The 23051-nt window shown below is 39.4% G+C and overlaps 3 protein-coding genes across 7 annotated transcripts in view; all 3 read left to right on the top strand.

Annotated features, from left to right (window-relative positions):
* The first annotated feature begins 4732 nt into the window (after positions 1 to 4732).
* hes2.1 (hes family bHLH transcription factor 2, tandem duplicate 1) lies at positions 4733 to 6228 on the top strand. The gene is made up of 3 exons (XM_007553416.2): positions 4733 to 5058; positions 5154 to 5337; positions 5443 to 6228. The coding sequence occupies exons 1-3, from the start codon at positions 4969 to 4971 to the stop codon at positions 5772 to 5774; spliced, it is 606 nt and encodes a 201-aa protein (XP_007553478.1). The 5' UTR covers positions 4733 to 4968; the 3' UTR covers positions 5775 to 6228.
* A 3351-nt stretch (positions 6229 to 9579) lies between these two features.
* The window catches only part of acot7 (acyl-CoA thioesterase 7), a 54034-nt gene continuing 40562 nt past the window's right edge, over positions 9580 to 23051 (top strand). For 2 of the 5 annotated variants that reach the window (XM_007553413.2, XM_016672187.1), the window contains exons 1-4: positions 9580 to 9680; positions 15643 to 15802; positions 20315 to 20432; positions 21741 to 21897. In XM_007553413.2, the coding sequence (XP_007553475.1) occupies positions 15756 to 15802; positions 20315 to 20432; positions 21741 to 21897 (322 nt within the window). In that variant the 5' untranslated portion in view covers positions 9580 to 9680; positions 15643 to 15755. Of the gene's footprint in view, positions 9681 to 15517; positions 15535 to 15576; positions 15803 to 18258; positions 18451 to 20314; positions 20433 to 21740; positions 21898 to 23051 lie in introns of those variants that run through there. The other 3 variants (XM_016672188.1, XM_007553412.2, XM_007553411.2) reach the window with 3 other exon arrangements.
* Positions 13179 to 14757, top strand: LOC103138989 (transcription factor HES-2-like). Its single transcript, XM_007553414.2, has 4 exons — positions 13179 to 13464; positions 13559 to 13654; positions 13775 to 13862; positions 13961 to 14757. The coding sequence occupies exons 1-4, from the start codon at positions 13375 to 13377 to the stop codon at positions 14275 to 14277; spliced, it is 591 nt and encodes a 196-aa protein (XP_007553476.1). The 5' UTR covers positions 13179 to 13374; the 3' UTR covers positions 14278 to 14757.

Raw genomic sequence — 23051 nt, 5'->3', positions numbered from 1 at the left:
TTCTTCTCCGCACCGGACTGCACTTACCCCTAATATTAGACATAATTTAACAAAAACATAAAGAACCACAATCAAGAATTTCAGATTTGGAGCACCGTTTTCGCGCACATTGCGCGTAACAGCATCAGAGGAGTGACTGACGGTGTATGGAGCGCGCTCTGAGGCGCATGAGTAAGGATGTCTGGGATGGAAACAGCAGCTATTGGTAGAGAGGCCCATGCGACGCTGTGAGTTTACCTTCGTAGACTTTGAAGAGAAAAACAAAAAGACATACATGTGCGTGACCAGATGTGAGCTTGGAGCTTGGCTTTTGGCTTGGCGAGGCTTCGTTGGCCATACAAATCCTGTCTGAGCCATCGAATACTGCGCAAAAAAAAAAAGTTATTCGCTTGTACACATGGAAACGACGCTCAAGGAAGACGCTTTGCGCTGCAGACGGCTTCATCTTTTGAAATTGGAACAAGGACAAAAGGTACAATGGGTGACAAAGCGTCAGGAAATTAGTTTGGACGCAAATGTTCCAAATAAACTCCACCCTGTATTTTTTCGCTTTGTGTGTAAATTGGATAAGGAAATATTCTCCTATATGAATGCTTGTGTGACAGAATTTGGTCATAAAAACATAACCTGCTACCGGCGAAAAGTTTTTAAATATACGTACGTTCATTGTACGCAATTCATAGATCTTTATTCCAGATAGGTCTGGAATAACTCCAAATTACTGGACACACTATCATCAGATTTATTTTTCCGACATTTTACTATAAGTAGCAACTACATCCATCTATTTTAAAATCCAAATTTATAAAGCACATTTAAAACAATTTTCCTTAATGCTGTACATTAAAAAAATAAAAACAAAACAGACATTTAAAAAAAAAAAAAAAAATTTTTTAAAAACAAAACAGACATTTAACAGACTCATAAAATAGACGCTGGTTCAAGCGTCTGAAGCCCAAGAACAAGTTTTCGGACATATTTGGTTTGCATCACACGAAGATTAAGATAATCTCATCACTGGTCTAAAAAAGCAAAACCCTAATGTGCGGAATCATTTCAATCGATATGATAATCTATTTAATTTACAACCCTTTCCAAAAATGCTTGTACCTGATAATGCCTTTTACTTTAGCTCACATGACACAGTTAAACAACTCCCACGCTCTTTTATTTTTCGCTCTTTGTTACTTTTGAAGCTAAAGGCTATCTTTTTTTTTTTTTTAAAGAAAACTAGTGAAAAGAACATCCTGAAGAACACCAAGGACACAGTGGTCATTCCAGGGTTATAGTGTGAAAGACGTTTGACACAGGATTAGTTTATAAAACAGTGTCTCAAGGTTTGAAGATCTCAAACGATGTTCAGTTCATCGCCTGAAATGGAAAAAAAAAGTCACAAAGAAAGATACACATGTTCATGTATCTTCTGTCACCACATGAGCTGACAACCAAGAGACCAATAGATCTCAATGGATTTCTGTGGACCTCTGGAGGAGCTGCAGGGTCCCACAAATCTGGGCTTTATGAAGGAAATCATTGTTGGAAAAAGAAAATCAAAGAAGTCTCACACAATTTGTCAGGCATTCTGGTCACACTTTGTTTGCGGGAAAACACAGTAATGTTAGCATTTAATTAAGGGGTATTGAATACACAACTGAAAAAAATGTAGAACCGAGGCTTTCAAGAACTGGCCCATATGTCAGTGGAAGATGTTGATCTGGGAGGATGATGCTAAAATTGACAATTTTTTTGGTCCAAAGTCCACAATGGCAATTGTGAAGGAGAGAACGTGAAACAACCTTACACTAACAACAGTACCTCCAAAATAACCATAGTGGCAGAATAATGCTGAGGGGTTTGTTTTCTTAGCAAGAACAGGGAAGCTGCAATAGACTTCAGTGGCCTAGTCAAAGCTCACACTTAAATGCAACTGAGAATCTGTAGCCAGACTTTAAAATTGTAACACCGCAGAAGATGGTCACCAAAACAAAAGAAACAAAAATATTGGAGAAAATACTCTCCATGTTGAAGTTCCTCTTATCAAATTTTAGTCCAGTCCCATTTATCGTTTCCGAATGCAAATGTACTCCACTCTTCTCAGAGTTTTTTTCTTAAACAAGTTAAGAAACATGTATCATTTTCCTTCAACTTTACTTTAATTATGCATTTTCTGATGGTAACACACACAAAAAATACACTGTAATTTGTGGCTGCCACATGACAAAATGTGAAAATAGGTAAGCTGTATGTTTGACAGAGCACAGACTCATAATTTGACTATCATTTAAAATACTTTAAACAGTTGTTCGTGATTTTTGTCAATAAATTCATATTGACAAAAATCACCTCCTGGTTGTTTTTCCTTGAGTATCTTTTGAGGCAAAAATAAGGCTGTTAATTCTATCGACATTCTATCAAACTTCACATTTATTTGTAACCTTTTGCAGACTCCATTATATTACTCACATACTCCTTTAAATATATTACATGTCATTATTTCCATTATCTTATCTTATTCCATCATCATAACTGTGACAGTCCTTCTTACTCTTTTTTTCCAGCAAGTACACACTGAAAGTTATTTTTCTACTTTCCATCCCTTATCCAACTTTTCAGTCCTGAGCTAAATTCAGATTTAAATGTTTCCCAGACGCTTCAGTGCCATGTGGATGGTGGTGGAGGCGTTGATTTTGGCGTGGGAAGCCAGACGTTTTACAGGTTCAAAGTTCAAAACCAAAAGTCTGGAAGCCTCTGAGAACTACTGTTTCTTTTAACATTTTTTGATCCATTGGTCCAACCCTGAAAATGAAGTAGGCCTAATAATTAATGTAATAATTAATGTTTCATTTGTGATAATAAAGTCTGACTAACAGTGTTTTTGAGCTCCTTATTTTCCTGATTAAAAGCTAAAAGTAAAATACACATTGGATTAAATTAATTCTAAAAGAAATTCTAGATATCTCTCTCTCTCTCCATATTTCCCGATTAACTGATTCCAAATGTTTTCTGTCCAAACTTCAACAAAGGATCATTTCGCTCCAGGCTTGCGCAGATGGATACCGACGCTGAAACCAAGACAAAAAAGGTTCCAACCGATGCCCCTCTTCCACGTTTTTTTTTTTTTTGGTCTTATTTGAAAGGACCAGTTCCCAAGCAGGAGAAGATGGCAGTTATTTGGGGGCCCCATGGGGCAGGGCGCGTGCAAAACCCCCTATCTGTAAGGGCGTGACAAAGACCAGCATCATCTTTACCTCGATAGTGACATTTTTGAGTTGAACAACGATTTGATGTCGAACCGCTTATGGACACGTATTTGCCAAGCATGGTTTCATAAAGCGTTTGGTTTAATTTAGTCAGCGAATGTTGCGCGTAAAAATTGAATTTGCTCCATTTGAACATTTGATTTCTCATAAAATTATGAAGACTTCTTTTTTGATTTTGTGAAAACGTAGCTGCAGACGCAAGATCACGGTTTCTTCTAAATATATGACCTTAGAGATATGTATATATATTTTCTTTTTTTACTTTAGTTACTAAAGTAATCGAGGCACAATAGCGCATTTGTTGCCGTGGCGCACGAAGCCGGAGCCTAGATGCTGACGGTGGGAACATGCATCAGGGGAGCGGTGGAGCGGAGGCAGACATGGGGAGGAGGGAGAGAGAGGGTCTGTGGTTTGGGAGGGTGGGGGATGTGATGAGGAGAAGGTTCCCATTTGTTGCGCCCATTGTGGCGCGTGCCGAACGCGTGAATCCCACCGTCAGCTCCGAGTCTGCGTCACCAAAAATCAAAGATTAAGTTCAACTCATTAAATCTTTTAGAAAAAAAAAAAAAAGTTGTGTCGTCTGAAATATTGAGAATTTTATTGAGGATTTGAGCTCTGATTGCGCGTTTATAGATCTTAAGGAACATAATTATGATGAGATGCTTTGTAAGTCTCAGATTTAAATACTCACTTTTGTGTTATTGGTACAGTTTTTTTTTTACATAAATATGTAGGTTTTATATTTTATATATCGTCTCCTTTTCAAAATACACATCCGTGAAAGTGCAAATCTCTGTTCGTTTTAACTCCATCCTGTTGATGACGGATCAGGCTCTTCTGGGGGCCCATAAGCAGATGTTAATCCATACATGGCGTGGCTTGGGTATCTGGTTCCCTTTTTTTTGTTGTTGTTGTTGTTGTTGAATAGATTAATCTCGTCACTTTAGATTCATATTTGGCATTGCGTGTTTTGTTGTGGCAGAACGTAATTTGACTCTATAAACACATGAATCTCAAGGTCATTCACGTTTTTATCATTCTAATCTAACTTTTTAATGACAAACATCCAACAAGCTTTCTTCTTTCAAAAGGACACAGTTTGGTTCATGCATGAACTACAAGGTAGAATGAAATATCAGCCTAAGCAGAACTGTTTATAGATAATTGTTACTTAAGTCCCAATTTTACTAATAAAAGACGTGGGAAAGAAAGCAGATTTTCTAAACAAATTAATAAACGGAGTTGTGAGGCCTTGAAATTTCCAGAAGGATTTCAGTTACAGGACTCATGTGCAATTTGATCTAGGTCGGACGATAAAGTTTTGAATTAAAACAAACACACACACACACACACACACACACACGCACACACACACACACACACACACACACACACACACACAAAAGGGGAAAAAAACAAAACAAGAGAGCGAAACATGGTCACGAAACTCTACATACCAGTGTACAAAACGCGGGTCCCCAAGGGGGACCAGATGGTCAGACAGCAACTCTGCTCATTTCCCCCAAAGGCATGGACTCTCCCCGCCCCTCAAAAAACACTCCCACCCCTCAAGCTCAATAGCTTGCGTTCCCTCCCCTCTGACGCCCCGGAGCCAGATAAGTAGGAGGCTCTCCGGCGCTCTGCCACACTCGAGCTCAGCTCCTCCAGGAGAAAGTACAAACAAGCACAACTGCAACAAGCGAACGAAATGAGTCCGAGCATCTCCGCTGAGGCTGGCCAGCCTCTTCCTGCGCGCTCCACTGTGGCCCAGAGAAAACAAGCCCACGAACTCAGAAAGGTAAGCAAACGAGAGTTCTGAACAAGCAGTGAGCACTCTAAAATGAAATGAACCAAAGAGCAGCGAAGATTTACAATCACTGTTATTCCTTCCAGACTTTGAAGCCCTTGCTGGAGAAGAGAAGACGCGCTCGCATCAATGACAGTCTCAGTCACTTGAAGGGTCTGATTTTGCCTCTTGTTGGCAAAGACAACGCGCGTTACTCCAAGCTTGAGAAGGCTGATATTCTGGAGATGACCGTGCGCTTCCTCAGAGATCTTCCTTCCTCCCCGGTCAAAGGTGAGCGCCATAACCCACTAAGAGGCTCTATTCCACTGACTGCCCCCTAATATTCTTCATTTTGAAATCGGTCCACTAATCACATCTCCAATCTCCTCCCTCCAGACTCTGCAGACAGTTACAGAGAGGGCTACAAAGCCTGTCTCCAGCGGGTCTCCGCTCTGCTGCCCAAAACCAGCCTGGACCAGGACGCGTGCCGGCGCATCAACGACTTCATCCAGCAGACCATGTCCAGCACAGTCACACCGACCTGCCTGAACTGCTGCGCCCAGAGCTCCAGGACTCTCCCTCAGATCCAACACAGACTCTTGAGCCTCAAGTCCAGCTTCAGCTCCAGACTTGAGAGCAGGTCCCGCAGCGACCTGGGAGCCGGGGCCCCCATCCGAGCGCAGGCCCTCCAGCAGCCGGTCAGCGCTGCCATGTGGAGGCCTTGGTAGAATCTATTGGACGTTTATCCCATCTTTGTCAAATTATTATTATTATTTGCCTGTTCTTATGTTTATTGTACGCATTCCGTCGTTCTAGCACTGAATAATCGGTGGAACTGCTGTATATTTATGTATAATGCGCTAATTTTGCATTTGACTCGTGACGGCGTTGACTGCCTGAAGGCATAAAGTACAGATCACAAACAAACTGAAGTCTATGAACGTTTTAGAAAGCAATCCTCTTTTGGGGTTTCAAAAGAGACGGGCTGTAGACAACACATTGGTAAAACCCCGGGGGTTATTTATTTTGGAGGGTTGCACTGTGGACTTAAATATATTTTGGTCTGTGCAACAGAACAGTCTGTAAACACTATGTGTTCAATATAAGTATTCATTTTCCATTTGTGACATAAAAGCACTTGTTTCCTGACATGCGATGTGTTTTTTTTTCTGTAAGATTTGAAATAAACGTACGCTAAACACAAACGACTGTCCTGCGTTTTTTTGCTGCAGTGGCTCAGATGTGTCATTGACCTTAATGAGAAGATTTAAGAGGAGGGCATGGGTGGGGGGAGAGGAAGGGGAAAAGGCGCGCAATCGGAGAAAACCAGAGGTCAGAAAGAGCAAGCTGGTGCCGAAGAGCAGCTGGCCTATTGTTGGTGATGGAATAGGCGCCTCTCTGGTTACCGCCAAAACTGTGGGAAGATGCGTGTGAAGGGAGCCACCCTGAGAACGGGAGCGATTCCAACTTAGGAAACACAAGCAGCCATTATGCTTCTCAGTCCTCTTTGTTTTAGTAGCTCTTCATTAAAATTAATACCAGCTTTAAAGCCAAATATAAATGTCAGAGACCTCTCCGCAAGTAAGAGGAGATGTCATGGTTTTTGTTTGACACGAGTTAAGTTCAGAAAACAACTCAGCCAACATTATATTGAATATGAACCATTTGTTTTCATATAAGGCCTAAATTAAGACGTTGGTGCACGTGCACTGCAAAAATCATTTGGTAAGAGTAATGTATATTGTGTGTCTTTAATTTCACTAAAGATGGGAACACTGTAAATTCATTACCACATTTTTAACATAGAAAAACAAACAAACCAAAAATCATGTTTGTTTTTTTTAATCACATTTTGTCACATGACAACAAGCTGAAATAAATGTTATTGCTATTAATTAGTATTTTATTGGGTTGGTATTAGGAAATTAATGTTAATATTTTTTTCCTCACAAATGAAAAATGAAAATGTTGCAGTAGTAAGCTTTAAACTTTCAAACCCTGAACTAAGCAGGCTACTCCCCATCTTGTGAGAATGGTTTAAAACTTGTTCATGCCAAACACAGAGAACCAGGATGGTTACATGTAACCTTGGTAAAACATTCTTTGTCCTTTCTCTGACATCAATTTCCACAACCCATCATAAGGTCCTCTGCACTCTGCTGCTACACACGGATTTGTATTTAGTCTCCTTTACAAACAAGGTGCCAGGCTTTGAACGCCTTACAGTGCACTGTTCAATCCATCATCTGCAGATGAAGAATATGACCCAATAGAAGAAGAACATTCATTGGATAATCAGTCAAAAGATCTAAAGTAACTCTGGAAGAGCTGCACAAATTCACAGTTTAAATTGACATTGGAAAATCTGTCTAAAAGGCAGCCTAGTTGTGCTCATAAACCTGTTCTTTGGCAAAGGCATTGTTGAAAGAAATCCATACGCAATGTTTATGCTTAAATGTTCCAACAAGCCACATTGATCACACAGCTGAATGGAGATGCTCTGGTAGACCTTAATAGACCTTGTGCAAACCTTGTGGTATAACTCTGCATGTCACTCTGAAAACACCGTCCCCTCTGTAAGAAATGATAGGGAAAGTGTCATGCTATGTCTAGTCTTTTCTTCAGGAGGGACAGGGAAGCTGTTCGGTTTCTGGTAAGGTGGATGGCAATAAATCTGCAAGCCTGCAGAAAACCTGTTAGAGGCTGCAAAAGACTCGAGTCTGGGCTGGAGGCTGTCTTGCTGGAGGTTCAGCCTCCAGCAAGACAACAACCCTAAGCACTCAACAAAACCTACAATGGTTATATGACCCAATGTTAACACCTGAGGAGGCCTTATCTGGACAATATATCACTCGACCAATGTTTGTGTCCTTTTTTACAGCCTATGCTTCCACAGCCCTGTAATAAAATAAGAAATGGTCTGAGAAAGATTTTGATAATTGTTAACCTCCCTTTTAGAAGATCCACTGCACAATCCTTTGATTTCCAAGCTTTTTAAACATAAAAATAACAACTTCTCGACAGAGGATTTAAAAAGTTTTATTTTTTTTCCAGATTCAGACTGCATGAATCTTCGTACTGAGCCATTTTTTTTTTAACAAGAAAAATGACTTACTTCAACAGATTGAACAAAACAAGGCAAAACATTTCTGGTTTCTGTTGTGGAATGGTCCAACCAGTGTCCCAGCTTGAATCTGGAGGAGCTAAAGATTAGGGTGATGGCATGGAGACCATTGAACCTCAAAGACCTGGAATTCTTTACCAAAGTCCTCGGAATACCAGTGTAAACGTTCAATGAGCTGTGTTGCTGGCAATCAAGAATTTTTCACAGCTTATTGAAAGACAATTGTCAAAATGAAGAATTTTAAGACAATTTCAATGAATATATAAACATATAAAAAAGACATTCCCTTTACATTACTTTTGTTATCATTCAAGTGTTTGTTTTCTTATCAGAAACAAACATTGTGGTTGAATGAAAATTATCCCAAACTAATCCAGCCACACTAGACAGGGTCTAGTGGAGGAGTTAATGGGAGCTTTGGAGCAGTTTTGGTGTTGCTCCAGAATCTTCCTTTACTACGAGCTTGGGGTTTCCCTCTCTGGTGTATCACTGTTCATGAGTTCAGGCCCTCAATGGTTGTGTTATCTATGAATTCAAGATTGTTTTGTGTGTTTGAACTGTGGTTTGGAGGCAATCTTGGGTGAACAAGAACACTAGAGTGTGTTGAGGACGCAACCTTGGAGATCATTGGGTGGGTCTGAAAAGCCTACCTAACATGGAACGACACATCAAACCTTTGTCTCTTTACTTAGAGACAAAGGTGTGTTATCAGATGTGTTGCCAGCAGTTTTTGTTTCAGCTCCTACTTTAACCAATAGCTGGAAAAGCTCTTGTGATGTCATTTGATCATCCATTTTCTAACACCCTTTCCCTTAGTGGGGTCGAAAGGGTCGCTGGTACCCATCTACAGCTAACGTTCCGGGCGAGAGGCAGGGTACACCCTGGACAGGTCGCCAGTTTGTCACAGGGCAACACAGAGACAGACAGGACAAAAACCATACACATACACACACACACACACACACACACAGGGAGAATTTAGAGAGACCAATTAATTAACCTGACAGTCATTTTTTTATACAGTGGGAGGAAGCCTGAGTACCTGGAGAGAACCCACACATGCACTGGGAGAACATGAAAACTCCATGCAGACAGGCTGAGAATTGAACCCATTACCTTCTTGCTGCAAGGCAACAGTGCTACCAACTACACCACTGTGTAGCCTACTGTCATTTGATCAAATAGTGTAAATTCTTTTATAGTGAAAATAAGTTGCATGAAGAACTTGGCAAATAAGTTCATAATTATCAAGTTGTATTACTAAATTCATGCAAAGAAGAGTTATATTTTGGGGGGGTTGGACATTTTTTATCAGTGTAACATGTGTAGCAAACAACCTTTATGTCATACTGATTTTGCAGAAACATGACCGAGTGAGCGCTCTAGGCAGCAAACTATCTTTTCCGGTAACCTAGTCAACATGGATTTAGGCAGTTAGGACAAAGGAAACAGCTCGTGAACACTTTGAATGTACTTTTTACGCTTTGAACCTTGGAAAACATTAGTGTTTGTAAGTATTTATTTGATTGGAAGACATGTGTTGTCTTTTTGGTCGATAAATAGCAATATTGTGTCTATTGACTAGTAATGATTTTTTTCCCTTTCTTGTTATATATCAGTTAAAAAAACGTTTCGAGTGTTGCATTACGATAAGTGTATTAAGATAAGTGTATTATCTTAATGTTTTGTTCAGTAACAAAAACACGTTTCCAAAAACTCATTCGTTAAGAAAAGCCGTCCTTGTGCGAAAACCTTTTGTTAGTTGTTCGCTGGTTGTCTAGCATATAGTCACATGTTGTGAGGACAGCACAGCCCTCGTGCTTCTGAATGCTAAAATTAATACTCTCATAATGGACTAAATGAAATATCAAATATTCTGTACTTTTTGTAGTATTTTTTAATATCTAAAAACATTTTTTGTTTTAAGCTTGCTTGCTTACTAGTAGAAAGCTTCTCTTTCATATAAAATAATTTCATAACTATAAGTAGGCAAGTTTCCCTATTTTGCAGTTGAGCTTTAGCTTTTCCAACCGAAGAAACTTTTACATTTGACGCCTCTGTGTATATACATATTTGGTAGATGTTATCCTTACAAAATACTTGATTATTTTTGGCTACTGGTTATAAAATCCGTTACATGCTATTTTTGTTCTCTTGGACCTGTCCACATGAACATTTTAATACTCTAAATTTCTGAAAGAGTTTATGTTTATGGCGGTAAATAATAATAATAAAAAAAACAATCCTAAAACTGCGCTTATTTTGTTAAATGGCATGAAAAGCACTGAATGGCGTCTCTCTCCCACCACGCTGCGGTAAAAGTCACTTGCTCTGGAGCTTGTGTTTCTTCATTCCCATGATGTGTCGCTCCACGGTCAGACAAAGGCTCAATGTTATCCTGACCGCACAGATGGGTTTCTGACGCTGAATTTGCCTGAAAAGACAAACGAAGGGGGCTCTTATCGTAAGAAGGAAACGGAGGGGTGCTGAGCCCCTCCCTCTTCATCACCCTCCTCTGTTGCTGCGGGGATGGTGGGGGGTAGGTGAGGGACGCGTGCAGCAAGTGTGCCGCTCGGTTCCAGGAAAGGGCTTGTCTTTGTTACTTCACCACAAAATCATGCTGCTGGTCTTCATAATTCAAATACATAACATTTATCAATGCAAAAATGTCACATAAATTTAATGATGATAAAACATAATTTTAACCTATAGACAGCGTTGTTGAAGAACTAATTATATAAGCAAAGTTTAAGCAATTTGCAATTGGCAATAATCTGGTTGCCAATTTTAACAATGCAGACCTTTTTAATCTCAATTTTCATGTCCATATCCATTGTTTTTTCTTTCTTATTACTCTTAAATTTGCTCTTGAAGTATTGTTTGTCTTGTATTTTAATAGTGTTCTACCATGTGGATTTTTTTAAAGCTAACTGCGGTAAATTTCTCCTCCTACTTCTGCTAAATGTTATCCTTCCACTTAACTTTGCATTAATATGCTTGGACACAGCGCTCTGTGAACAGCCATCTTCTTCAACTTTTTGTATCTTACCCTTGTGTAGACCAAAACACAGTGCTAGAAATTCTGTATTGTCAATATATATTTTTTAAATCGTACTCTTATGGTCTATTGAATTTGTGTTTCATCAACTGTGAGCTATGATCATCAACATGATCTTATTTCAACGTTTGAAATGTTTTTGTAATGAATTGGATTAGCCTATATATATATTGTCATCCTTAGTGTCCACATAAAATTGAAAATTGTCCATGGGAACACGATGTAACACTCCTGTAGAAAGAATCTGAGTCATGCCCAGAATCTTTTGTCCTCAACCACCGACATTTTTCTTTCTTTCTTTCTTTCTTTCTTTCTTTCTTTCTTTCTTTCTTTCTTTCTTTCTTTCTTTCTTTCTTTCTTTCTTTCTTTCTTTCTTTTTTGCCTTTTGTGGCCAGAACTAATGAACGATAGCTTGGACGCTGAAAAACATCCAGACTCAAACTAAGGAAGAGTTAAATGGAGGTGGGGGAGTGGGAGAATGGCGTGTTGTGATTGGACCGGAATAGGACAGACCTATGAGATGCGTGCAGACGGGATACCCAAGCCAAAACACCGTGGAGATCATGTGTCTTGAATTTTGAAGTTTGGGCTGGAGGGGTACGGCGGGGTGGGGGAAAAAGGGATGAGGGGGTTGTAGGAGACGGTGCACGCGCGTGTCCCACTGCTTCGGATAAGAATCGGAGGGATCGAGAGCCACGACGCAGGAGATGAATGGGGGAGGAGAGATGGTGGTGATAAAATGGAGCTACAGGGTGAGGGTGGGGTCGGGGATTTGTAACAGACAGCCATCTGGTCCCCGTGGCGCGTGCTGCGCGCGTGGTTCCCCTGAGTGCAGAGGCATTTGATGGGCTGTCAATGTCGCTTCAGTTTTTTTAATTCAAAACCAGAAACATTGGTGCACATTTTAGATGGTCGTTTGCAGAGAATTGAAAGAGAAACGACGCGTACTCAACGGACGCTTCGTGTCAAACTCGACTTAAACTTTCGCAAAATTCAAGCTCTGGAAAAAAACAAACAAACAAACAAAAATACAAAACAAAAAAACAATCAAAATGGCGTAATTTTTATTTTAAGCAAAAGCTGTTGTTAACGAGCACCCCCATCCCCACTTTATCCCCCGATTTTTCGGCCCCCACCTCTGCTTGAAGGGGTAGCTGCAGTCGGACACTCCCTACAGGTAGAGACCCTCCCCCGAGCCTCCAGACAAAAACTGCATAAAAACGTCATATGGATATGCTAAGCTTTTGTTGTCAAAGTATAGGAGCAGATGTTATATAAAACTAGCGTGGCTTGGGTGTGTGATCGGAGAACAAGTGTGTGTTTGAGGGGATAATTTTCTGAACACACACAAACCTGACCCCTATGTGAGTGATGCACGTACTGCAACCTGCTTTGGTCTGGATTTTCATTCAAAATACATAGAACAATTTAAACTTTGTTATTATAAAGAGGACCAGAGAAGATCACAAAAAGGAACATTTAGGGTTAAACGTAATTATAATCAAATTACACCAGGACATCCAGCGATTCAAAAGCCTTCTTATCTATGTGTTATAGAGATATTGTTTGAAAATACATATACACAAATTAAAACATTTTTATCTCAAGTTACTTATTGTTCATGTCAAACTTCGAGAAGCACCAAAGCTGTGCTTTGTTGCGCAATTGCGCACTAATATTAGAGTTTTTGTTCAAAGAATGAATCGTAAAATAATTCAACCACTAAGCAAAAAAGAAAAAGTGGTGTTGATGTCTGTTTGGGAGTTTTGAAAATTACTTTCTGGTAGGTAAATAACCCACCATATGATTTGCAATGCTGTGCGTCTTTACGGACTGATTTCTCCAGCTTTCTGACGCAGCTTTTGTTTGGTTTATGTCTGTGGATCAAATTGCAGACACGCAATTTTTTTTCACATACCTTATAAACTGTGAACAGATGGTTATCTTATTAAATCCAATGCTTTTGTGTTGATTTTGTCGCATACGGTCCAGTCCGGATCGTTTGAGTCGGCTTGGGGGCGTAGCCGTGACGCACGGAAACCGACGCCGCGGACTTGGATAAATACCGAATCATCAGTCCGTTAGCGACACATCCTCCCCGATTTAGCTCTTGAACGCTTCTGTGGTACAAAGACGACACTGAGAAATGTCTCCAAACACGATCTATGACGCTCTCCAGTCTTTTTCTCCAAGGCTGACTGTGGCCAAAAGGAAAGAGGCTCTGGATTTGAGAAAGGTAAGCTAAATGCCTGTTTTGTTTTTGTTTTTGGGATCAGCTCCAATTTTTTAGCCATATGAATGTAAACTCAAACTCTCTGTGTTCTCTTCAGACTATGAAACCACTGATGGAAAAACGAAGGCGCGCCCGGATCAACGACAGCCTGAACCACTTGAAGAATCTTATTCTTCCGCTCACAGGCAGAGACGTAAGCCTCTCTATTCTAATTTTATCATAAGCAAAGTTAAAATGTGGCTCCATAAACTCAAGATAACTTTGAACTCTGCGTGTTTAACATTCGCCTTTGTGTTTTTTTTTTTCTTAACAGAAAACCCGCTACTCCAAGCTGGAGAAAGCCGACATCCTGGAAATGACCGTGAAGTTCCTCAGTGACATTCCTCCTGTTAACGTCAAAAGTGAGTAAGAATTCTGCGCCTCTAAATCGTTTCAATCAGCACTTAAGCCCCGGACTCCATTTGTGAACATAAAAACTCACGTTTATTCGTCTTTTCAGGTCCAGCAGACAGCTACAGAGAAGGTTTCAAAGCCTGCCTCCAGCGCGTCCCCGCTCTGCTCCCCAAAACCAACCTGGAGCAAGAAGCGCGCCAGCGAGTCGAGGACTTCGTCCAGAAGTCCATGTCTGCGAACAGCGCGTCGACCTGCCCGAAATGTTGCGCCCATAACGCCAGGGCTTTCCCTCTGCTCCATCAAAAAATCCTGACCCTGAAAACCTGCGTCAGTGCCAGCCTGGAGAGCCAGCCAGCGTCAGCAGCCAGCCGAGCGCAGTCAGGCCCGCAGCCAGTCCGCGTTGCTGTGTGGAGACCCTGGTAGAGCTCCGCAGTTAAAGATCCCTCATCTTTAACGACGAGGACTCTTTTATCGTGCTATTCTGATGTACTATTTTTAAGTTGAATTACTTGTAAATATGTATGGTTCTTTAGAACTTATTGTTGAAGTGGTTTGATGAAGTATTATATACTTGAGTTTTGCGCGCAGGTCCGTTGTCTTGTGTAAGTTGACAATGTTAGACAGTCGTATTCTTCTTAAATCCGCATGTATGTATACGTTCAATATTTAGTCCTCTCGCTGGATTGAATGATGAAGGGCTATTGAAACAGCCCTGTAAGACCCTGGGGGTCATTATGTGTACGGATTTGCACAAAAGACTTCAGAATTCTGAATCAGTGCAAATGGACTTTGTAGACATTGAATGTCTCTGTAAGAGTATCTTCATTTGGGGACGTGCTGTACTTGTGCTGTTTGCAGCACCTATATGTGATGTAAATAAATAAAACTACGATGTCGTGGTTACGTCTTGAGTTGTTTTTTTCCCCTCTGTGCATACTTAATGGGGATTCGCTTGCTGCCTTAAAAACAATAAATGAATGAAAAATAAAATCAATTAAAAGTATTATTTTCAAATTAGAGCTAAAATTAAAGGGAAACTGGATTTAAGAGCTAGGGTGTAGAAATAAAAAAAGAAAAAGAAAAAAGAGACCATAAAAAGGATAAAAAAAATATACCTAAACACACTTTAACTGCAAAATCTAACCATAAAGCACTTAATATGCTTTTTCTTATTTTTTTCTATGTTCTGGTTTATAAACTGGTGTAATTTTAATATATTGTGCTTTTCACTATCCTTTGCTTCTTTTTCCAAACTTATTTAAACAGTTTTTATAATTTGGAGTTCACTTTAATTTTTCAAACTACTGCATATCTTATTGAGGGAAATTTATTTCAGCAGTTGAATTTTAGTTGTGTAAAACGCATCGCCAGACTGTGCCTGTTAAAAAGAGACTCTATAAATAAATATTGATTAATGTAACATTACATATTGGTGCAAAAATAGCATAGAATGTGAATCAACACGGGCACTTTATTGAATAAATAATTAATCGCACTGTTATAAGCATGTCTGCTGTGGGACAAATGTTTAGTTCAAATGCGCCACCTACAGACATGATCAAATGTAACACTGGTGAGGATGATGTTTGAGCGGTCTCTGCTGCCCCCTTCTGGTAAGTTAAAGTACTGACATAGTTTCAGTTTTTACTGCACAAAGACATCTTATTTCACTAGAGCTCGGTATATAAACGCCATTCAAGTTTCCTTTACTTTATAAAGTGTAAACCATAATAATGAATAATCTGGTCAACATTTTTGCGGTCTCCGTTACTTTCCCCTTTCAAACAGTCCTGAAAGAGGCACGGTGACCACAGCAGCCCTGGGACGCCGCCGGGGGAGTCTGCCTGATTACTCAGTATCACGCAGGAACACGACACCGGCAGTCCAGGGGAGACCAAACCATGTCGTCGCCGGGGATGGACGAAGCATCCTCCCTCCAGTTATGCAGGTATGGCGTCCATGGTTAATTTTCTAATGTGGGGCGAAGATAAGACTCGCTTGGTTTGTCGGTAATGATGAGCACAGCGCTTTCTGCTCGCGCCGCCGTGTGACCGTTTGCTCACCCGCATGATAACCCGGATAATCCGCCGCTTCGGGACTCATTCTAACACAAGATGTCCACTTCGTCCGTGAAAACACCGCCTTTATTAAGTCAGCGCTCCACAATATGTATTCTGCTTCGGTTTATCACAGCCTGCAGCTGCTGTTTTAAGGATCTTAGCTGTGAGATGACCTTAGCTCGATTAGCGACCTGGGCAGGAAGCGCTTTAACTGCCTAGAACAGCTCGTTATAGCCTAAAAGCTAAAATAAAGGTTAATTTTTAAGAGCAAGAGATCGATATCTCCTCTCCTGTGACTCCTGAAAAATCTTTGGACTTATGTTTTAAAGATATTATTAAAAATACACGACATAGAAGGAAACAGTTATTCAGCAGACTACTCTGTAGTGAATGCTAATCTAATAGCCGGTGTATTAAAAAAATCCCTTCTATGAATAAACTCACCATGTACGGCTGTAGCTATTCTCTTTCGCCTGCAGAGGGCGCTACATAACTCAATCGCAATATGTCTAATATCTGAGGTCGTCACATCCCAGTCTAGCTTCAAGCTAACCAATGGTATACAGTTTCATCGTTTAACCTACCAATGCCATTGGGTTTTTACTTTGTTTAATGAAACCCCAGTGACTGTAGATTGAATCTTCATTATTAATCGAATCAAAAATAAGTATTTCAACATGTTTTTCAGGTAAAAACACAAATGTCAATGTAAACTACTGGAATTTTAAGAGAGAAATTAAGAGACTTTTCCTTAGCAGGGATTTTGAAACTGGTTAGAGTTGATGAGGGGACAGATCAATCTAAACAATCCTATATGAAAACCTTTTAGATGCAACTAAACAATTGTTACAGAGACAGAGGAATGCAAATTCGAGTGTAGTGGCTCTGTCAAAGTTCAGAGTTCTATCTAATTTAGAATTTGTGGCACGTTGTGCTTGGGCTGTTTTGCGAAGAAGAATGTGCAAAACCTCTAAAAGTGCAAAGATTGGAGAGATAACCCAGCATAAGGTGCAAAGCTGATAGACATACAAATTTCCTTCTCCCTAAACATTATGCAATACTTTGAATAGGTCTATGACATAAACAGTAAAAGAGGTATGAATATTTTTGCAAGGCACTGTATACTGGCAGTTTTATCAAACACTTTTCTCACAGAAAATAAACTTAAGAGTACTGATTAGGATTTATGGTTGCATCCAGTTTAACAAGTTTGAAGCAGTCAGAACTTGAAACATTTCAGCATTTAAGCCTGCAGAAGCTTTGAAGTGATTCATGTATCGAACATTTAGATGATCAAAGAGTCAGTAAAGTTACACGTGTATAGAATGGCCGGAGCTGATCTTTTGCGCTTCTTTGAATCTTTCTTTCTACTATGCTGTACTCTACAACGCTGTAGAGCACTGAGTGCGTGTTTGTTTTAGAAAGCAAGAACATTTCACACGTGGGCGTGGATGCAAATAAGTAAAAGTAGTTGACTTGTTTGGTTGCAGGGAAAAGGAGAATACCTTAAAAGGAAATGTTTTGTTGCCAAAATGTCCATTTATGGGTTGTTTTTTCCCCCTCCTGATACTGACGATAACTCTGCCTTCTTCACTCAGTAACTGTGTTGTTTTTTTTAAAACAATCCAGCAGTGAAGCAGCTAATTTGTTTGCAAAATCAAAAGTTGCATTCTAACGAAGGCAAAAGACAAATTGCTTCAACCTTATTTCAGTGCGGATTGGAGCAATCAACCCAACTCTAGTTTCAAATCTAATTGTAAAAAGCTTTTCATATGAGAATAGAATGACTGCTACGACATAGTCAAAGGTGTAAAAACAAACAAAAATACCCACGGCATTACTCTAGGAGATGTGAATTTTATTAACCACATTTGAACAGGAAATTACAAAAATAGGCAGATATCCAAGAACTTTAGGTGTAAAAATTCATAAAAAAACACTAAGAGGTGGGTACAATGTAGTAAAAAACTACAGGATGCTGAGTTACACAAACATTAGCTTGAGGGTGTTTTTTTGTTTAAAAAAAAAACCTCAAAAAAACCAAAGACATTTTAATCTAGATTTATGACTTAATTGAAAATCCAGGCTACTTTTTACTCAGGCATTTACGAAACAAATTGTGACCAACGGTGCGTCATTTTTTCACGTCACTACGTGATGTCATTGTTTGACACAATTCCTGTTCTTCCTGTCCTGACGACGTCAGATTTTATTTGTCTGTTGTTGAGTGTCTGCCGAGATCAGGTTCGTCTGGTCTCGGACAACTTTTTTAGCCGGCTTGGGGTTTACCCTGCATGACATCAGTTGTAAGAACATTGTCAAAACCAGAGATCACAGTAGCAGGGAGGCGTCGAGAGAGAACAGAGCCAAAACAGGGTGCGAAGATGGATTGTAAAGAGGCAGCAGATGAAGTGGACAAAACAGTAGCAGTGATGGAAAAACGGAAGCCTAGTCAAAGTCAACCAGGCTGCAGGGACGACTGTACAGATGTGGGAGCTGGATGTGAGGATGTGGTAAAGAAATTCCAACTCAGCAGGTACTTTATTGCACTGAGAAATATAAACTTTTTTTTTGTTGTATTCGGGGGGTTTTTAAACGCGCATAGCTTAATTATAAAAAGAATAATTTAAAAACTTAACTATTCACTGATCTTAAGTTTCAAACTAGTTTTCAGCTTCATATCTAAACTTGTTACAGCATCCACACCCCTGCTGATACCACATACTACAACTGTTAAAAGTTCATCAGACTCATCAGGTTTCACAACACTAACCCTGTTTTATTATCTCATACTTATTGTGTGTGTAGCTGTGAAAGTCGCTTTGCTTTGTTCTGAGTCATGAACACTCAGGTCACTGTGATCTTACAGCTCTTGGAGCATTTTCAGTGCTGAAAACTAATTTTCCCCACCCAACTGAAAAATGTTTCACAGGAAGCCTTCTGCACTCACATGAGAAGCTGAGTGAATGGGGCGTTTTGTGGGAACTAAACCACATCGCAGTGAAAGATTAAGAAAGGTGTTATGAGATGGATTTCCTTTCATTATGAATTGCATTCTTCTGTTGTTAAGCATGACTTACTTTCTGATTCACAAGATTAGTCGGTCTTGTTAGACCCGTTCTTTAACTATGAGAAATGTAAAAAAGAGAAGAAGTTTTCATGGGACTGCAGAGGATGCTTTCTCCTGCTTTACTGTTTTCTAGCAATGAAACCCACCAAGGACACAACAATCTGTTGCAGCAACCTTCATCAGTCTCAGTTGTGACTAGTCACTTACGGCCTCTGAGTCTTTCTTGTCTTTGTGAGACTGGCACTGTGCCTTTTGACTTGATCCATGCTAATTAAATACAATCGAGAATTAGGATTATTAGTATGATAACTTGAAAGTAACATATCACAGCTTAATGACAAGAAATTTGGGCTAAAATGTAATACGACAGTGTATAGCATGCCATAATTGTATGCTTTTTGTTTAAAGGAGAAAAATAAATATCTAATGCCGAAGAAACAACATTAAGTATTGGCTGTTAAAGAATCTTTTTATCTAATACTTGAGCGAAAAACAAAAAAACGACAAAAAAAACGCTTATTAAATTTAGTGATAGTTTTTGAATGCTTATTGCAAAAATCAAAAATGCTCATTTTGTTCTTTGTAGAGTAACACTGGCATAACAAAGTGATTGCTAAGTTCTTAATCAAGCTGTCCACTGAAGGTCACTCTGAGGTCGACCTTTTAACAGACATTAAAGCGTGTGATGCGAGGCGGTGCTCCTTTACTTTCCATAACAACACTGTTTGTGTTTTTCACCATGAAACAGCCAAATGTGTCTTTGCTGTAAATGAGGGAAAACTATATTAAGCCAGTTGACTGGAAGTGTGCAGAAACAAGTAGGGGAGGGGGCGTGATGTATTAATCTGCGCTCTATAAAACTGTAAACGACTTGGGTCACTTTGGCCCTTTTTACTGCATCTCATTGAAAGCACCCATTACTAGCATGATGGAAGTTTTTTTGCATTTCTGAAACCATAATTGTGTAAAAGTTTGGTATACCTGGAAACTGGTAACTGACATCTCCAGACAGCATCATAACCGTGTGAGTGACTTTATTAAATAAAGTCACTCACATGGCATTTTCCATCAAAATGGACAGGCCACATCAACAAAATAGAAACCTGTGTCTGTATAACTGTTGGCTATTTAGATTTTATGTGGATGTGTGTGTGTGGGTGTGTGTGTGTGTGTGTGTGTGTGTTCATTTTAAGTCTTATTTTTTTTTTTACCTAAGTTTAACTATGACGCCAACAATTGTAGTGGGGTTCTTTATCTTACTCCAAAATTACTTATTAATGCAGACATGTTACCACCAGATTCTGACACTTAGTCTGTTGCTTTGCTGCAGGGTTATGCTGCCAGACGACGCCAATTTTATGGGTAACGTTCACGGCGGCATCATCCTCAAGATGATCGAAGAAGCTGGAAGCATCATCGGCACGAGACACTGCAACACACAGAATGGAGTAAGTACTGACCATATTTAGTCCTCATTATTTTTATTCCAGTGGTGAAGTAAGCAAAAATATTAGGAAGTCCTCTCAGCCCTGAATCTTCATAGTGCAGCACGCCAAGTTCAAGCATTAAACCATTAGCAGCATGACGCTGCATTCTGTCGCACAGACTGTAAATGCCTTCATCACTTGTTCCGATCCCCCATTTTGAAGGTACATTGAACACAACATCCATTATATGCAACAAGAAGAAAATACGGCTCATAAACCTGAGGCTAATCCTCCACACGGCCACCAGGGTTTAATTACTGGCCTTGAAAACGTGTCTTACCTCTTCTGTTTTTGCTCATTTCCTGTCTGCTGCAAAATATTAAAACAAAACATTTTTATTTATTTATTTATTTATTTTTATTTGAGATATCCGCTTTATTTCAGGTTGCATTAAGTGACCCATATTGTGGAATTTTTTTTTGTTAAATTTAGAATTGGCTCACTGTCATGGTTGTACTTTTCACCTGGTGTGGATGCGAAAAACAAAAAAACGGTGAACTTTAGCTCACGTTTGCTCCGATTATCATCTCATTTGAATCTCATCTGAGATTGTCATCTCACTGAAGATTAAATATAGACAGCATTCTTTAGTCAATGCTGCCTTTATGAGCTTAGATTTTGATGACTAAGCTCATCAAAATCTGATGAACTTAGTCATCAGATTTTGATGACTAAGCTCATGTTTAAATGATTCAAACATTAACAGTGACACAAACACATTTTCATAAAAGCTCGGTGCACAGCTTTAATCTTTGACCAGAGAGAAAAAAAAATAGCTGAACTTCAAATGTTAAAGGCTATGTTTATATGATTATAGGTGGCTGAAAAATGTGGGAGCAAAGTTAGAAATACATGAAACTCTACTTAATTTGACAAAGTTTTCAATTGTTTTCTGAGCTAATGAAGGTAAAACAGTTGGTGAAACACCATAGTTGCAGACTGAAAGTGGAATTCCAAAGTTCTTATGTTATGCAAGCTCATTTACAATTAGACATTTATTCTGTTTTGAACAGAAGTTGAGTTGGTGGTCATTTATGTTGGATTTTGGATAGCAACATGCCCCCCTGACTGCAAAGATAACCTTGAGATATAGAAATCATTATTGTTAGTTGGACACATTGCTTTGCTAAAGCATACTGGGATGACACAAGATGTCTTCCAGCGTTATTACTCTAAGTTGATTATTATTTAACTGCATCACGAGAAAAATGACTCGTCTTTTATTCTTCTTTTTGTAATTACGCTAACCTTTCTTTTCCCTTTCTGTAGGACCGATGTTTAGCAGCTCTGGTTCGGGTGGAGAAGACGGAGTTTCTGTCGCCTGTGTTCATCGGCGAGGTGGTCCACGTTAACGCCGAGATCACTTACACATCCAAGCACTCGCTGGAGGTTCAGGTCAAAGTCATCGCTGAAAACATTTTGACAGGTGACTCCGCTTAACACCGACATTCAGTAAAAGGACATGTCCATGCATGCCATTAAGTAAAGGTCAGAGACACCTAATGCAAAGCAGCCCATAAATCCCATGCTGCTGTACACTTTAACAGAATTGATTGATTTTACATCCAGTGACGTTTCATGTCTTTGCGGCGCTTTAACGGTCTTGCAGGGAATAAAAACAACATGAAACTGTCAAGCACTAGAGGATTTAAAAACAGAAACTCACAAAGGCCCTCCGTCTGAAGTGAGATACAGATCATTATAAAAGCAGTGAACAATGGCAGTGTGAACCTTTCACAGCTCAGGAGGACCTGTATTTTATTTGATCAGCATTGTAAACCTTTTTGTGGTAACAAAAAAGTCCCCCAAAAATGTCATTCTAGCAGAGATGGGAGGATAGATGAACTTTTCATGATAAAAACCTATTGTTAAATTTTCTATAGCTGTTCTGCTGTTCATGGTTTTGTAGGTTGGAATTTATCTCTGCAAGACAGGAAGTAGGGGGGGGACACTGAACCAGATCGCAAGCCAGAAATGTGGAAATGTGCAGAATTGAACCACAGTTCACTCCCTGAAAAAAGTGTTGAAAAAATTTAGTTAAACGGTGGTGGCGATTTTTTGGGTGAACTAACCTGAGATTTAATGACAAAATCCTTAGACCTCATTTCTTCCCTTGCAAACATGCACGGCATCTTGGAAGACCAGCAGCAGCATAATCCTGTATGGACCAATCAGAGATGCTTACAGTGAGCCAGAGTTACTCAATAGTGTTTGGGCAGGGTATGAAAATGATCCTTTTTCGTTCTGAATAGTTTGTTTGTCAATGTTCAGAATTTTTAGCAATGAACAGTGAAGAAAAAAAAAAAAAAACAAATTTTCTTGTGTGCATTAAATAATATCTCATGTGCACCAGAAAGTTCATTTTTTAGTTTTTCCTTCAATGTCCCACTAGGGGCTCTGTAAGAGCATTCAGCACAGTTTTGTCAATGTTTGATCAATAATATCCATTAAAAATAAATAAATAAATAAATAAATAAATAAATAAATAAATAAATAAATAGAGAAAACAAAAACTATGTTACACTTCTACCCTAAACACACGAGTTTTAGGATTAAATGGCCTTAGAGCTCTGTACAACA

The sequence above is a fragment of the Poecilia formosa genome, unplaced genomic scaffold (assembly GCF_000485575.1).
Source record: "Poecilia formosa unplaced genomic scaffold, Poecilia_formosa-5.1.2 Scaffold56, whole genome shotgun sequence".
NCBI classification, from domain to species: domain Eukaryota; kingdom Metazoa; phylum Chordata; class Actinopteri; order Cyprinodontiformes; family Poeciliidae; genus Poecilia; species Poecilia formosa.
Note: the sequence above shows the minus strand (reverse complement) of the source record. Positions and strands in the feature narration are given on the sequence as shown.

Bases quoted from the DNA above. Each gene is read 5' to 3' on its own strand.
- LOC103138989 (XM_007553414.2), top strand. From the start codon at position 13,375: ATGTCTCCAAACACGATCTATGACGCTCTCCAGTCTTTTTCTCCAAGG. The intron at 13,655-13,774 runs GTAAGCCTCTCT...TTTTCTTAACAG, and splicing joins TTCCGCTCACAGGCAGAGAC to AAAACCCGCTACTCCAAGCT. The intron at 13,863-13,960 runs GTGAGTAAGAAT...TCGTCTTTTCAG, and splicing joins TCCTCCTGTTAACGTCAAAA to GTCCAGCAGACAGCTACAGA.
- hes2.1 (XM_007553416.2), top strand. From the start codon at position 4,969: ATGAGTCCGAGCATCTCCGCTGAGGCTGGCCAGCCTCTTCCTGCGCGC. The intron at 5,059-5,153 runs GTAAGCAAACGA...TATTCCTTCCAG, and splicing joins AAGCCCACGAACTCAGAAAG to ACTTTGAAGCCCTTGCTGGA. The intron at 5,338-5,442 runs GTGAGCGCCATA...TCCTCCCTCCAG, and splicing joins TCCTTCCTCCCCGGTCAAAG to ACTCTGCAGACAGTTACAGA.